Source organism: Oncorhynchus tshawytscha, linkage group LG06 (assembly GCF_018296145.1).
Source record: "Oncorhynchus tshawytscha isolate Ot180627B linkage group LG06, Otsh_v2.0, whole genome shotgun sequence".
Lineage (NCBI taxonomy): Eukaryota > Metazoa > Chordata > Actinopteri > Salmoniformes > Salmonidae > Oncorhynchus > Oncorhynchus tshawytscha.
This window is the reverse complement of record NC_056434.1, coordinates 68,984,716-68,998,276: the sequence shown is the minus strand read 5'-3', so window position 1 is coordinate 68,998,276 and position 13,561 is coordinate 68,984,716. Positions and strand designations below refer to the sequence as shown.

General features: G+C 45.0%; 1 protein-coding gene across 25 annotated transcripts in view; it reads left to right on the top strand.

The window, feature by feature from the left end:
• camk2g2 (calcium/calmodulin-dependent protein kinase (CaM kinase) II gamma 2) overlaps positions 1-13,561 on the top strand; it is a 106,215-nt gene that overhangs the window by 46,312 nt on the left and 46,342 nt on the right. For all 25 annotated transcript variants that reach the window (XM_024424826.2, XM_024424824.2, XM_024424823.2 and 22 more), the window contains exons 3-5: positions 3,240-3,299; positions 10,717-10,771; positions 11,559-11,624. In XM_024424826.2, the coding sequence (XP_024280594.1) occupies positions 3,240-3,299; positions 10,717-10,771; positions 11,559-11,624 (181 nt within the window). The remainder of the gene's footprint in view (positions 1-3,239; positions 3,300-10,716; positions 10,772-11,558; positions 11,625-13,561) is intronic.

Here is a 13,561-nt window from a genome sequence, read left to right as displayed (position 1 = left end):
TCACTCTCAGATTCTCATTTTCACTCTGTCTACAGTACTCCTTCACTCTCAGTTTCTCATTTTCACTCTGTCTACAGTACTCCTTCACTCTCAGATTCTCATTTTCACTCTGTCTACAGTATTTCACTCTCAGTTTCTCATTTTCACTCTGTCTACAGTACTCCTTCACACTCAGTTTCTCATTTTCACTCTGTCTACAGTACTCCTTCACTCTCAGTTTCTATTTTTCACTCTGTCTACAGTACTCCTTCACTCTCAGTTTCTCATTTTCACTCTGTCTACAGTACTCCTTCACTCTCAGATTCTCATTTTCACTCTGTCTACAGTACTCCTTCACACTCAGTTTCTCATTTTCACTTTCTCTCGCTCTCTGCTCTCTCTTGTCTCTCACCCTTTCGTTCTGACTCTCAATGACAGACCCTTCATGCCGCAGTCTGCCATTATCTTTTCACAGCAGCCAACTTGTGTGTGTCCAGAGTGTGTGTGTGTGTGTGTCACAGGAACGTGTTTGTCAGACAGAGAGAAGGCGTGCGTGTGCACAGCATCCTCAGATAATGTCAGAGCTTGAATGGCCTCAGATCCCAACCTTCAATTTAAAAGAAAATCCCCCCTTTTAAACCTGAGCACTGTGGCCTTGTTTGTAGAATAGATTACTTGGAGGTGTGTGTGTGTGTGCATATGTTCTTGGCTGTGTGTATGTTTGTGTGTGTGAGAAATTACAAGCCTTTCTGAGCTCAGGTGCTCAAGTGTCGAGAGCTGACTTTTTACTTCTGAAATTCTCTGAAAAGGAAAGGTGTGTTTTTGTGAGTGACCGTGGGTGTACCAAAGGGAGGTTTCCAGCATACTCTCTACTCTGCCCCTGCAATCTTTACGGCTAGCTATGCTCTGTGTATGTAGCCATGTCATATTCCATTGATGAAGTCACATTCTTTCTGTGGGCCAGCTATGTAACAAGCCGGACAGATGATTCCAGCACCTAGCCAGCCAGTTGGGATGACTGGGAGGCTCCGTTTCCCAAATCCTGGACGGGGGACAGGAGCGTGAGGGGGGATTAGAGAGGCTAGAGGTCTACTCCATTCTGCCCTGGCGTAGTAACACATACACACATAACACACACGCACACATAGCACACACATCTGTCCCTGGGAGCCTAACAGCTGGTGCCAAGGTCTCTCTGAACTTGGCCCACGATCTCTCTCCTCATCCCACAGTACCATCTCTTCATCTGTCATTCTAGCCATCCATCTGTCTGTCCATCCAATCTATCCATGTAAGGCTGCAATTAGAGCACTAGGTTTTAATACTGCCCAACCACGCACGTATGGATGTCAAATCAAATTTAACTAAATAATCATTGTCACACGTGCTGAATACAACAAGTTACCTTATAATGAAATGCTTACTTACAAGCCCTAACCAACAATGCAGTAAAAAAAATGTAAAATAAGAATTAGAAATTAAAGTAACAAATGACTAAAGAGCAGCAGTAAAATAACAATAGCGAGGCTATATACAGGGGGTACCGGTACAGAGTCAATGTGAGGGGGCACCGGTTAGTCGATGTGAACACACACACACACGCACGCACGCACGCACGCACGCACGCACGCACACACACACACACACACACACACACACACACACACACACACACACACACACACACACACACACACACACACACACACACACACACACACAGCGCCGCCCCTTACTATTAGAGTCCTTAACTGGACAGTGATTGTATTAGTCTGAGCCCAGGAGACTAATTTAACTAAGTGCAATAGGCTTGTGCTGCTGCAAGCATTTTTGTGCATTGCAGTGTGTTCTAGTACACAGCTCATACTTGCCTGGATATGCTGTACATTATTATGAGTGTCCATTTCTCATATCCTTTAATCAAAGGCTATTTGATGAAGCAGGTCCACTGAGTGCAGTGTAGTTTAATAAAAGCCAGAATAGAACATCAGTTTATTATAAACCTCCTGTAGGATGGAGCCTGATTTGGAGTGGAGAAATGTTTTTAACTGTTGGGTCTTGTTGCCAAGGTTACCACTGATTAGGCTTGGGCGATATACCGTATATACATACCGTATATACATACCGTAAACTGGGGTATTTTCAAATACCGTAATTGTTATTTTATTAAAAAAAAATCATAATTGGTGGGGGGGTGTATATTGATATATTGTGTGTGTGTGTGTGGGGGGGGTTATATTTACTGTATGTCTGAAGTACATTGAGTGTATGATCACTTCTCCACCATCCTCTCCATCTCTGTCCCCTGTCTCCTCTGTCTCCTCTGCCTTAGACCTGGTTCCTTGCACTGTAGGAGCTGAGTGGAGGGAGGCGTTAGTTGTGCAAGGCTGCTCATAAATATCAGGACCCCCACCAACCTGGTTAAATATACACTGAGTGTACAAAACATTAGGAACTTTTCCCATGTCATTGACCTGGTGAATCCAGGTGAAAGCTGTGATCCCTTATTGATGTCACTTGTTAAATCCACTTCAATTAGTGTAGATGAAGGGGAGGAGACAGGTTAAAGATGGATTTTGAAGCCAACAGACAATTAAGACATGGATCGTGTATTTGTTCCATTCAGATGTAGAATGGGAAAGACAAAAATATTTCAGTGCCTTCGAGCAGGGTAGGGTAGTAGGTGCCAGGCGCACCGGTTTGAGTGTGTCAAGCACTGCAACGTTTCTGGGTTTTTCACGCTCAACCGTTTCAAGAATGGTTCATCACCCAAAGAACATCCATCCAACTTGACCCAAATATGGGAAGCATTCAAGTCAACATGGGCCAGCATTCCTGTGGAACGCTTTCAACACCTTGTAGTTCATGCAAAGACAAATTGAGACTGTTCAAAAGCAGGGGGTTGCAACTCAATATTAGGAAGATGTTCCTAGTGTTTGGTATACCCAGTGTATATGGAAGAGAGATGGGTGCGATGGGGGTATAGTAGACCCGTCCAATTGGTGGTGGGACAGCAGAACGGATGAGACTCCACTGCCTTATTGTATATTTTGATTTACATTTGTTATAGTACTACTACTGTCTGTAAAGAGCCCCTTGAACATAACATACATGATACATCAGGATGTTCCCACCAGTTTCATTGCCAAATGGTGGTTTGTGGAAAGAGTTTTTTTTAAATTGACAGATCCTGCAGGGTATCGACTGAGCAACAGAAAAGGTGTGCGATTGTGTTTATCTTCCTTTTCCTCTCCCCTCAGATCATCAAAAACTGGAACGAGAGGCCCGCATCTGTCGCCTGCTCAAACATCCCAACATAGGTGAGTGGCTCCTACTGTACTTACCATAGTAGGCTAAATGAAAGTGTGTCTGTATGACAACCTACCTGCTGAGCAAGAGCAGTTTGGTGGCAACCAACAATGACAGGACGAAACCGAGGTGACATTGTTGTCAGTCTAGCAACAGGTGAAGTCTCTCGCTGTATATATTTCAGCCATGTTGGTTTGAAGAGCATTGAGGGTGTCTTCAGTGTCAGTGTGTTACATGGTGTCACCTCAGCACTTCATGGAAGAGAGTTAGGGTGTAGGCAAATGGAGGAAGCCAGCCAAATTAAATGATGCCCACTTGTGTGGACCATTTGCATGATCAGACTGGTGAGTGAGAGCCACAGAATTTAGGAGCCAACCCACCAGCGCATGCAAACTCAGGGAAATGACAGTTGTCACCTCCCCTCACACTGCAAGCCAGCCTCTCTTTCCTCTACAGTGAATGTGCGACATACATGCAGGTTAGTGGAGGCTCCTCAAAGGAAGGGGAGGACCATCCTTAGTGAATTTCATAAAATAATAATAGTGAAACATTTAAAAAGTTATACTTTTTAGATGAAACTATACTAAATATAATACACTTTATTATTGAAAAAATTATTGATTAAAACACTGTTTTGCAATGAAGGTCTACAGTAGCCTCCACAGCAATCTGTAGGGTAGCACCATGGTGTAGCCGGAGGACAGTTAGCTTCCATCTTCCTCTGGGTACATTGACTTCAATACAAAACCTAGGAGGCTCATGTTTCTCATCCCCTTCCATAGACTTACACAGTAAGTCTGACAACTTCCAGAGGACGTCCTCCAAACTATCAGAGCACAAGTTCCCTTTTTCATGGATCTTTGTATGAATTTTTACTCATTTTGATTCACCCAAAATCGTGTATTCTCTACTCTGACATTTAATCCACATATAATAGGGGAAACTAATTTTTAGTAATCTCTCCATCTTCAGCAGTAGTCTTCTTATTCTGTGGAAGAAGTTGGTTGTCTTAAAGTTGGCAACCAACTTTAAGGTGCATTACCAACACCAACTGGACTGGAGTGTGGACCTCAGTTAATCTTTCAATCACCCACATGGGTATACAGTTGAAGTCGGAAGTTTACAAACACTTTAGCCAAGTACATTTAAACTCAGTTATTCACAATTCCTGACAATTAATCCAAGTAAACATTCCATGTCTTAGGTCTGTTAGGATCTCCACTTCATAAAGAATGTGAAATGTCAGAATAATAGTAGAGAGAAGGATTTATTTAAGCTTTTTTTTATTTAATCACATTCCCAGTGGGTCAGAAATTGACATACACTCAATTAGTATTTGGTAGCATTGCCTTTAAATTGTTTAACTTGGGTCAAACATTCAGCTTCCCACAATAAGTTGGGTGAATTTTGGCCCATTCCTACTGACAGAGCTGGTGTAACTCAGTCAGGTTTCTAGGACTCCTTGCTCGCACACACCTTTTCAGTTCAGTCCAGTTCTGTCCATGTTCTATAGGATTGAGGTCAGGGCTTTGTGATGGCCACTCCAATACCTTGACTTTCTTGTCCTTAATCCATTTTGCCACAACTTTGGAAGTATGCTTGGGGTCATTGTCCATTTGGAAGACCCATTTGCAACCTAGCTTTAACTTCCTGACTGATGTCTTGAGATGTTGCTTCAATATATCCACATAATTTTCCTACCTCAGGATGCCAGCTATTTTGTGAAGTGCACCAGTCCCTCATGCAGCAAAGCACCCCCACAACATGATGCTGCCACCCCGTACTTCACGGTTGGGATGTTGTTCTTTGGCTTGCATGCCTCCCCCTTTTTCCTCCAAATCATTATGGCCAAACAGTTCTATTTTTGTTTCATCAGACCAGAGGACATTTATCCAAAAAGTACGATCTTTGTCCCCATGTGCAGTTGCAAACCGTAGTCTGGCTTTTCTATGGCGGTTTTGGAGCAGTGACTTCTTCCTTGCTGAGCGGCCTTTCAGGTTATGTCTATATAGGACTGGTTTTACTGTGGATATGGATACTTTTGTACCTGTTTCCTCCAGCATCTTCAAATCCTATCAAATCAAAGTTTATTTGTCACGTCCGCCAAAAATACAACATGTGTAGACCTTACAGTGAAATGCTTACTTACAGGCTTTTACCAGTAGTGCAAAAAGGTATAAGGCAAACAATAGGTAAGTAAAGAAATAAAACAACAGTAAAAAGACATATACAGTAGCGAGGCTATATACAGTAGCGAGGCTATAAAAGTAGCGAGGCTACATACAGACACCGGTTTGTCAGGCTGATTGAGGTGGTATGTACATGTAGATGTGGTTAAAGTGACTATGCATATATGATGAACAGAGAGTAGCAGTAGCGTAAAAGAGGGGTTGGCGAGTGGCGGGCCACAATGCAGATAGCCCGGTTAGCCAATGTGCGGGAGCACTGGTTGGTCGGCCCAATTGAGATAGTATGTACATGAATGCATAGTTAAAGTGACTATGCATATATGATAAACAGAGAGTAGCAGCAGCGTAAAAAGAGGGGCTGGGGAGGGGGTTGGGGGGCACACAATGCAAATAGTCCGGGTCGACATTTACATTTATTAAAAAAAAACGTGTATTTTACCCCCTTTTTCTCCCGAATTTCGTGGGATCCAATTGTTAGTAGTTACTGTCTTGTCTCATCGCTACAACTCCCCGTACGGGCTCGGGAGAGACGAAGGTCGAGAGCCATGTGTCCTCCGAAACACAACCCAACCAAGCCGCACTGCTTCTTAACACAGCACGCATCCAACCCAGAAGCCAGCCGCACCAATGTGTTGGAGGAAACACCGTACACCTAGCGACCTGGTTAGCTTGCACTGCGCCTGGCCTGCCACAGGAGTCACTAGTGCGTGATGAGACAAGGATATCCCTACCGGCCAAACCCTAACCCGGACGACGCTAGGCCAATTGTGCGTCGCCCCATGGACCTGACATTTCAGTCTCTCGATGTGCAAAACTGATAGAGACATACCCCAAGCGACTTACAGCTGTAATCGCAGCAAAAGGTGGCACTACAAAGTATTAACTTAAGGGGGCTGAATAATTTTGCACGCCCAATTTTTCATTTTTTGATTTATTAAAAAAGTTTGAAATATCCAATAAATGTCGTTCCACTTCATGATTGTGTCCCACTTGTTGTTGATTCTTCACAAAAAAATACAGTTTTATATCTTTATGTTTGAAGCCTGAAATGTGGCAAAAGGTCGCAAAGTTCAAGGGGGCCGAATACTTTCGCAAGGCACTGTATGTACAAAATAAGTTACAAATGATGCAAAAGAAACCCACTTAATAGCACAATTCGTTGGGCCCCCGTTAAACTGCTGCCATTTCTTCCGGCGCCATTTTACTACTTCACAAGGACCTTTGTTGTTGTTCTGGGATTGATTTGCACTTTTTGCACCAAAGTACGTTCATCTCTAGGAGACAGAACGCTTCTCCTTCCTGAGCAGTATGACGGCTGCGTGGTCCCATGGTGTTTATACTTACGTACTATTGTTTGTTCAGATGAATGTGGTACCTTCAGGCGTTTTGAAATTGCTCCAAAGGATGAACCAGACTTGTGGAGGTCTACAATTTCTTTTCTGAGGTCTTGGCTGATTTCTTTTGATTTTCCCATGATTTTCCCAAACGAAGAGGCACTGAGTTTGAAGGTAGGCCTTGAAATACATCCACAGGTACACCTCCACCTCAAATGATGTCAATTAGCCTATCAGAAGCTTCTAAAGTAATGACATAATTTTCTGGATTTTTCCAAGCTGTTTAAAGGCACAGTCAAAAATGACTTGTGTAATGCACAAAGTATATGTCCTAACCGACTTGCCAAAACTATAGTTTGTTAACAAGAAATTTGTGGAGTGGTTGAAAAACGAGTTTTAATGACTCCAACCTAAGTGTATGTAAACTTCTGACTTCAACTGTATGTTCCTAAAATGCTCCTCTCCAGTGAGGAGATGGGAGAGGTGGGACTTGCAGCACGTCAGGCGTCAAGAATAGAACCAAGTTCTATTTTAGCGCCTGGCTACGCAGACGCTCGTTGACGCGCGTGAGCTGTTAAGATTAAATATTTGACTAACATGTATGTGTACATTTATTTTGCAATGCGAGTGGTGTGGTCAGCATGTAAGCTACAGCTAACTAGCACTGCAGTGCATAAAATGTGGTGAGTATTTGACTCAAAGGGGAAAACAATAGTTGAACAGTTTTGAACAAATTAATTTCTTTGACTATGATTATCCAACACAACACTGGAAATCTTCCAAGTCAAAGTACACTTTTGGTTTTACTAGTTTATTGCCACCTGCTAAGCTGTAATGGCCAAGCTGTAACTGCTGTACTGCATGATTGTAGCGTGTTAGTTATATTAGCTATGTTGTCTATGATGTTACTTTAGCTAATATGGTGACCACGATGTAGGCTGTGTGTAACAGTTATGATATGGTTTGGCTTGGAAAGGTTTTTTCACCTGGTCACATACAGCTAATGGGTTGTGCATTGAAGTGCATTGAAGTCCACAAGCAAAGGGAGAAGGTGAAAGGAGGAGAGCGCGTAGATGTGAGAAGGAATACAACTTGGCTGCTATGTGATCAGGGGTGTATTCATTCCGCCGATTCTTTTGAAAAGGTTTCTTAAACGGAAGCAAACAGAACAAAATGGAGATGAACATACCTGAATTTGTCCAATAGAAACTCTTGTTTGAAACGGTTGGACTAATGATTACACCCTAGATCAGCTAGATGCAGGCAAGAGTGTGCAAGGCAGTATTGAATGTGTCACTATCTGTCCGTGTGTCCGTGAAAATTTGAGTATCATGTAGTAGCCGTAACCTATCGATGTTACATTGAACTGGGTGAATGGAACATGAATGGCAGTCATCCAATATGCTGTACTAGAAATAATGCCTTGCTCATGAAAAAAAAGAATTGTCCTCCGTCATCTTAAACGGCACCAACCGCCACCGATGCAGGTGTGTGTTTGTGCGAGTGTGTATGTGAGGTATGTGTAACAGGAATGTAAATTCGTGAGATTTGTGTTGGTGGTTAGCTGTGTGGCTGAAAACGGGGGCACTGTGTGTGTGTGCGGTGTGTGGTGTGTGTGTGTGAGCAGGTGGGTGAGAGCAGGTGGGTGTGAGCAGGTGGGTGTGAGCAGGCAGCAGCAAGCAGGCCAGTGAGACAACATGTAATTACACTTTCAAAGCCATAGAGAGAAAGGGGGATAGGTAGGGAGGGAGGACCGGATAAAGCGAGGGAGGAGAGGACGAAAGAAGAGTTCATAGCACAGCATGAATGCCTCTTCTACTGCCTGACTATATTAATGAGCTTCACCCAGTCACATCTTCAAACTACACACGCAAGCACCTACTTCCTTTTCTCTCTTCCTTCCTTTTGCATTTTTAGTTTTGCTTTCACTTGCTTCTCGTTACTATCTTCCCTCTTTCTGCAGTCTCCTCCCTTCGCAATTGCTTTTTCCTTCTCTCTCATCCTCTTTCTGCTCTCTCTCTCTCGCTCTCTCGCTCTCTTTCTCTCTGTCTGTGTCTCGCTTTTTCCTTCTCTCTCATCCTCTTTCTGCTCTCTCTCTCTCTCGCTTTTTCCTTCTCATCCTCTTTCTGCTCTCTCTCTCTCTCTCTCTCTCTTTTTCCTTCTCTCATCCTCTTTCTGCTCTCTCTCTGTCTCGCTTTTTCCTTCTCACTCATCCTCTTTCTGCTGTCTCTCTCTCTCTCTCTCTTTTTCCTTCTCTCATCCTCTTTCTGCTCTCTCTTTCTCTCTTTTTCTGTCTCACTCATCCTCTTCCTTCTCTCCTCTCTCATCCTCTTTCTGCTCTCTCTCTCTCTCTTCTCTCTCCTCTCTCTCTCTCTCTCTCTCTCTCTCTCTCTCCAGCGGCATCTCATTCTGCTGGTCCACCCGCCCTCCCCATCTGTCTCTCACCTATCCCCTTCTTTCTATCACTTTCTCTGTTTCCCTTGTCTGTCTGTCTGTCTTGTCTGTCTTGTCTGTCTTCTGTCTGTCTGTCTGTCTGTCTGTCTGTCTGTCTGTCTGTCTGTCTGTCTGTCTGTCTGTCTGTCTGTCTGTCTGTCTGTCTGTCTGTCTGTCTGTCTGTCTGTCTGTCTGTCTGTCTGTCTGTCTGTCTGTCTCTGTGTCCCAGATTGTTCTCTGTCCCCTAAAGCACATTCCTTCTCTCCATCTCCATCTCTTTCCCTTCACCTCACCTCACCTCTCTGTCAAAGGGACAGCTTGTCATGTTTTCTGCTTGGACTGCAGATAAACTCCTAACAAAGGGAGCAATTGAGAGAGAAAGGTAGAGAGAGAGGGAGGGAGGAATGGAGTGAACTGCCACTGGCAGGGCAAGCTAATTCATTCCAACACACACATACATACGCACACACACACTGACTCTCTGCCCCCTCACTGTGGCATCTTAGCTCCCTTTTGCTCTCTTTTTGCATCATAAACACACGTGACAGACATTGCAGGCCTATACACACATGACTCACACACACCACCTACCCTTGATACGCACTGTTGGCCTTCACCTCCTATCAAACATAACTAAACACTCTCTCTACAGTACAGGAACACACTTATGCAGGCACATGTTGACTCACAAACACACATCCTGTATGGTTGCTCACCATCGGGTGTCATGAGCGATTTTAGACGATGTGTTGAGGGACATATCACTAAGCCCCAATGCTTTGAATGGCGTTAGCATTGGAAGTCTGTGTGTTCCCAGTGGAAATCCTGGTATTCCATGGTGAGCACAGAAGCTCAGTGGGAACGTCTACATTATTCCCCTTTGTTCCCACAGAGGCATGCCAGGCATGGGTACGCACACATGCGTGTGTGTCATCCATCGGAAAAGGGGTGGATCATTAGGATTGGGAATGTTCGGATCTCATTGCGTCTGTATATCACTGAGGTGTTACTAACACATACAGTATGTGTTAGTACAAACTTGATCTCTTACGCCACACATGCCACATGCTAACACATCGTGTGTATTATACTGGCCACTGAAGACCGTGAACAGACATGCTACAGGACGTAAGTGGCAGTGCAAGGCTACTCCCACTGACACCTGCTCCCGTCACCTGAATGAAACAGCGTAACCTCCTACCCAGAAGGGGCTTCACTGCCGCAGCCAGAGGCAACAGGGGATTGAGGGAGTGTGCGTTTGCCCACGCAAATATCTTGCTTTCCAGGAACTGTAGGTCACAACGTGGCACAAACAAGCTCTCACTGTCCTAAGTGCGTCCCTGGGGCTCAGGGCGAAAGCGGAGTGGGTAATTGACGAGGCGAGAGACAAGGAGATAAGGAATGACTGTTATTTAACTCTCTTCTCTGTTTCTCTCCCTGTTTGTCTGTGTGTCTGTCTGTCTGTCCCACAGTACGACTACACGAAAGTATCTCAGAGGAAGGCTTCCATTACCTTGTCTTTGACCTGTGAGTATACTGATACCGGTCAGCCGGTCCCACTGCTGTCTCTGGCACGTATACTCTCACAACTCTCATACTTAATGGTGCTTACTGCTTATAACACCAGATAATACAACGTGGCTTTGATTCCTACAGAGGCCACATGTAATGACTATGTGTATTAGTTCATTAAGTCTGCTGAATGACCACATTATTATCATGAGTACATCTAATACCCAGAACCATCAGAAATGTTTATTTATTTAGTTACAGTAATACCTACTTTGTTGTGGTACTCCAGAGGCTGTGATGGTGTGTATGGGTATCAGCAGTGGTGTACACCAGTGTTAACCATCTCCAGTCCCTGAGTACCCCACCCCCCCCACCGGACCACATTTTTTTGTTGTGGCCTTAGACAAACTCGAGGCCTGGAGTTGGGAAACACTGGTGTACACTGAGAGTTTTATGTAGAGCACACAGTCTAGTGGGTCTGTTCTGACAGGGTGAGAGGATAAGGTGACACGCACGGTGTCCCCACAGGGCATTCAGAGGACACATTTTTGGGTTACACTCTAGCCCCAATTGTTGGCAACATCCTTACTCAACCAAAACACCTACTTCATTGTCTTAGACTATGTTGTCTTTTGCATAAATCATGCATTTATGTGTGTGTGTGTGTGTGTGTCCAGTGGAACATGCTCTCTCTGGGCTGTGTTTCCTGTTGTCTCTGGTAGACTGGGTGTTTGCCATCATACCATCATGGTTCCAGACTGGTGTCCATGTGTCAACTAAGCTGTTGTTTCTCTCCTCCCAGTGTCACCGGTGGAGAGCTGTTTGAAGACATTGTTGCCAGAGAGTATTACAGTGAGGCCGATGCCAGGTGGGAACACACACACACACTCCTGTGCGCACACACACACACACACACACACACACACACACACACACACACACACACACACACACACACACACACACACACACACACACACACAGACACACACACACACACATTATACAAACACACTCTCCTATATGCACACAAACAGTACCAGTCAAAAGTTTGGGCACACCTACTCATTCAAGGGTTTTTCTTTATTTTTTACTATTTTCTACATGGTACATCAAAACTATGGAAGGACACATATGGAATCATGTAGTAACCAAATATAGTTTATATTTGAGATTCTTCAAAGTCACCCTTGATGACAGCTTTGCACACTCTTGGCATTCTCTCAACCAGCTTCATGAGGAATGCCTTTCCAACAGTCTTGAAGGAGTTCCCACATATGCTGAGCACTTGTTGGCTGCTTTTCCTTCATTCTGCGGTCCAACTCATCCCAAACCATCTCAATTGGGTTGAGGTCGGGTGATTGTGGAGGCCAGGTCATCTGATGCAGCACTCCATCACTCTCCTTCTTGGTCAAATAGCCCTTACAGAGCCTGGAGGTGTGTTGGGTCATTGTCCTGTTGAAAAACAAATGAAAGTCCCACTAAGTGCAAACCAGATGGGATGGCGTTTCACTGCAGAATGCTGTGGTAGACATGCTGGTTAAGTGTGCCTTGAATTCTAAATAAATCACTGACAGTGTCACCCGCACAGCACCCCCACACCTCCTCCTCCATGCTTCACGGTGGGAACCACACAGGCAGATATCATCCGTTCACCTACTCTGCGTCTCACAAAGACACGGCGGTTGGAACGTAACATTTCAAATTTGGACTCATCAGACCAAAGGACAGATTTCCACCGGTCTAATGTCCAATGCTCATGTTTCTTGGCCCAAGCAAGTATCTTCTTCTTATTGGTGTCCTTTAGCAGTTGTTTCTTTGCAGAAATTCCACCATTCAGTCTGCTGTTCCCACATGCTTCAAGAGGGCCACCATTGTTCCTGTTCCCAAGAAAGCTAAGGTAACTGAGCTAAACGACTACCGCCCCGTAGCACTCACATCCGTCATCATGAAGTGCTTTGAGAGACTAGTCAAGGACCATATCACCTCCACCCTACCTGACACCCTAGACCCACTCCAATTTGCTTACCGCCCAAATAGGTCCACAGACGATGCAATCTCAACCACACTGCACACTGCCCTAACCCATCTGGACAAGAGGAATACCTATGTGAGAATGCTGTTCATCGACTACAGCTCGGCATTCAACACCATAGTACCCTCCAAGCTCGTCATCAAGCTCGAGACCCTGGGTCTCGACCCCGCCCTGTGCAACTGGGTACTGGACTTCCTGACGGGCCGCCCCCAGGTGGTGAGGGTAGGCAACAACATCTCCTCCCCGCTGATCCTCAACACTGGGGCCCCACAAGGGTGCGTTCTGAGCCCTCTCCTGTACTCCCTGTTCACCCACGACTGCGTGGCCACGCACGCCTCCAACTCAATCATCAAGTTTGCGGACGACACAACAGTGGTAGGCTTGATTACCAACAACGACGAGACGGCCTACAGGGAGGAGGTGAGGGCCCTCGGAGTGTGGTGTCAGGAAAATAACCTCACACTCAACGTCAACAAAACTAAGGAGATGATTGTGGACTTCAGGAAACAGCAGAGGGAACACCCCCCTATCCACATCGATGGAACAGTAGTGGAGAGGGTAGCAAGTTTTAAGTTCCTCGGCATACACATCACAGACAAACTGAATTGGTCCACTCACACAGACAGCATTGTGAAGAAGGCGCAGCAGCGCCTCTTCAACCTCAGGAGGCTGAAGAAATTCGGCTTGTCACCAAAAGCACTCACAAACTTCTACAGATGCACAATCGAGAGCATCCTGGCGGGCTGTATCACCGCCTGGTACGGCAACTG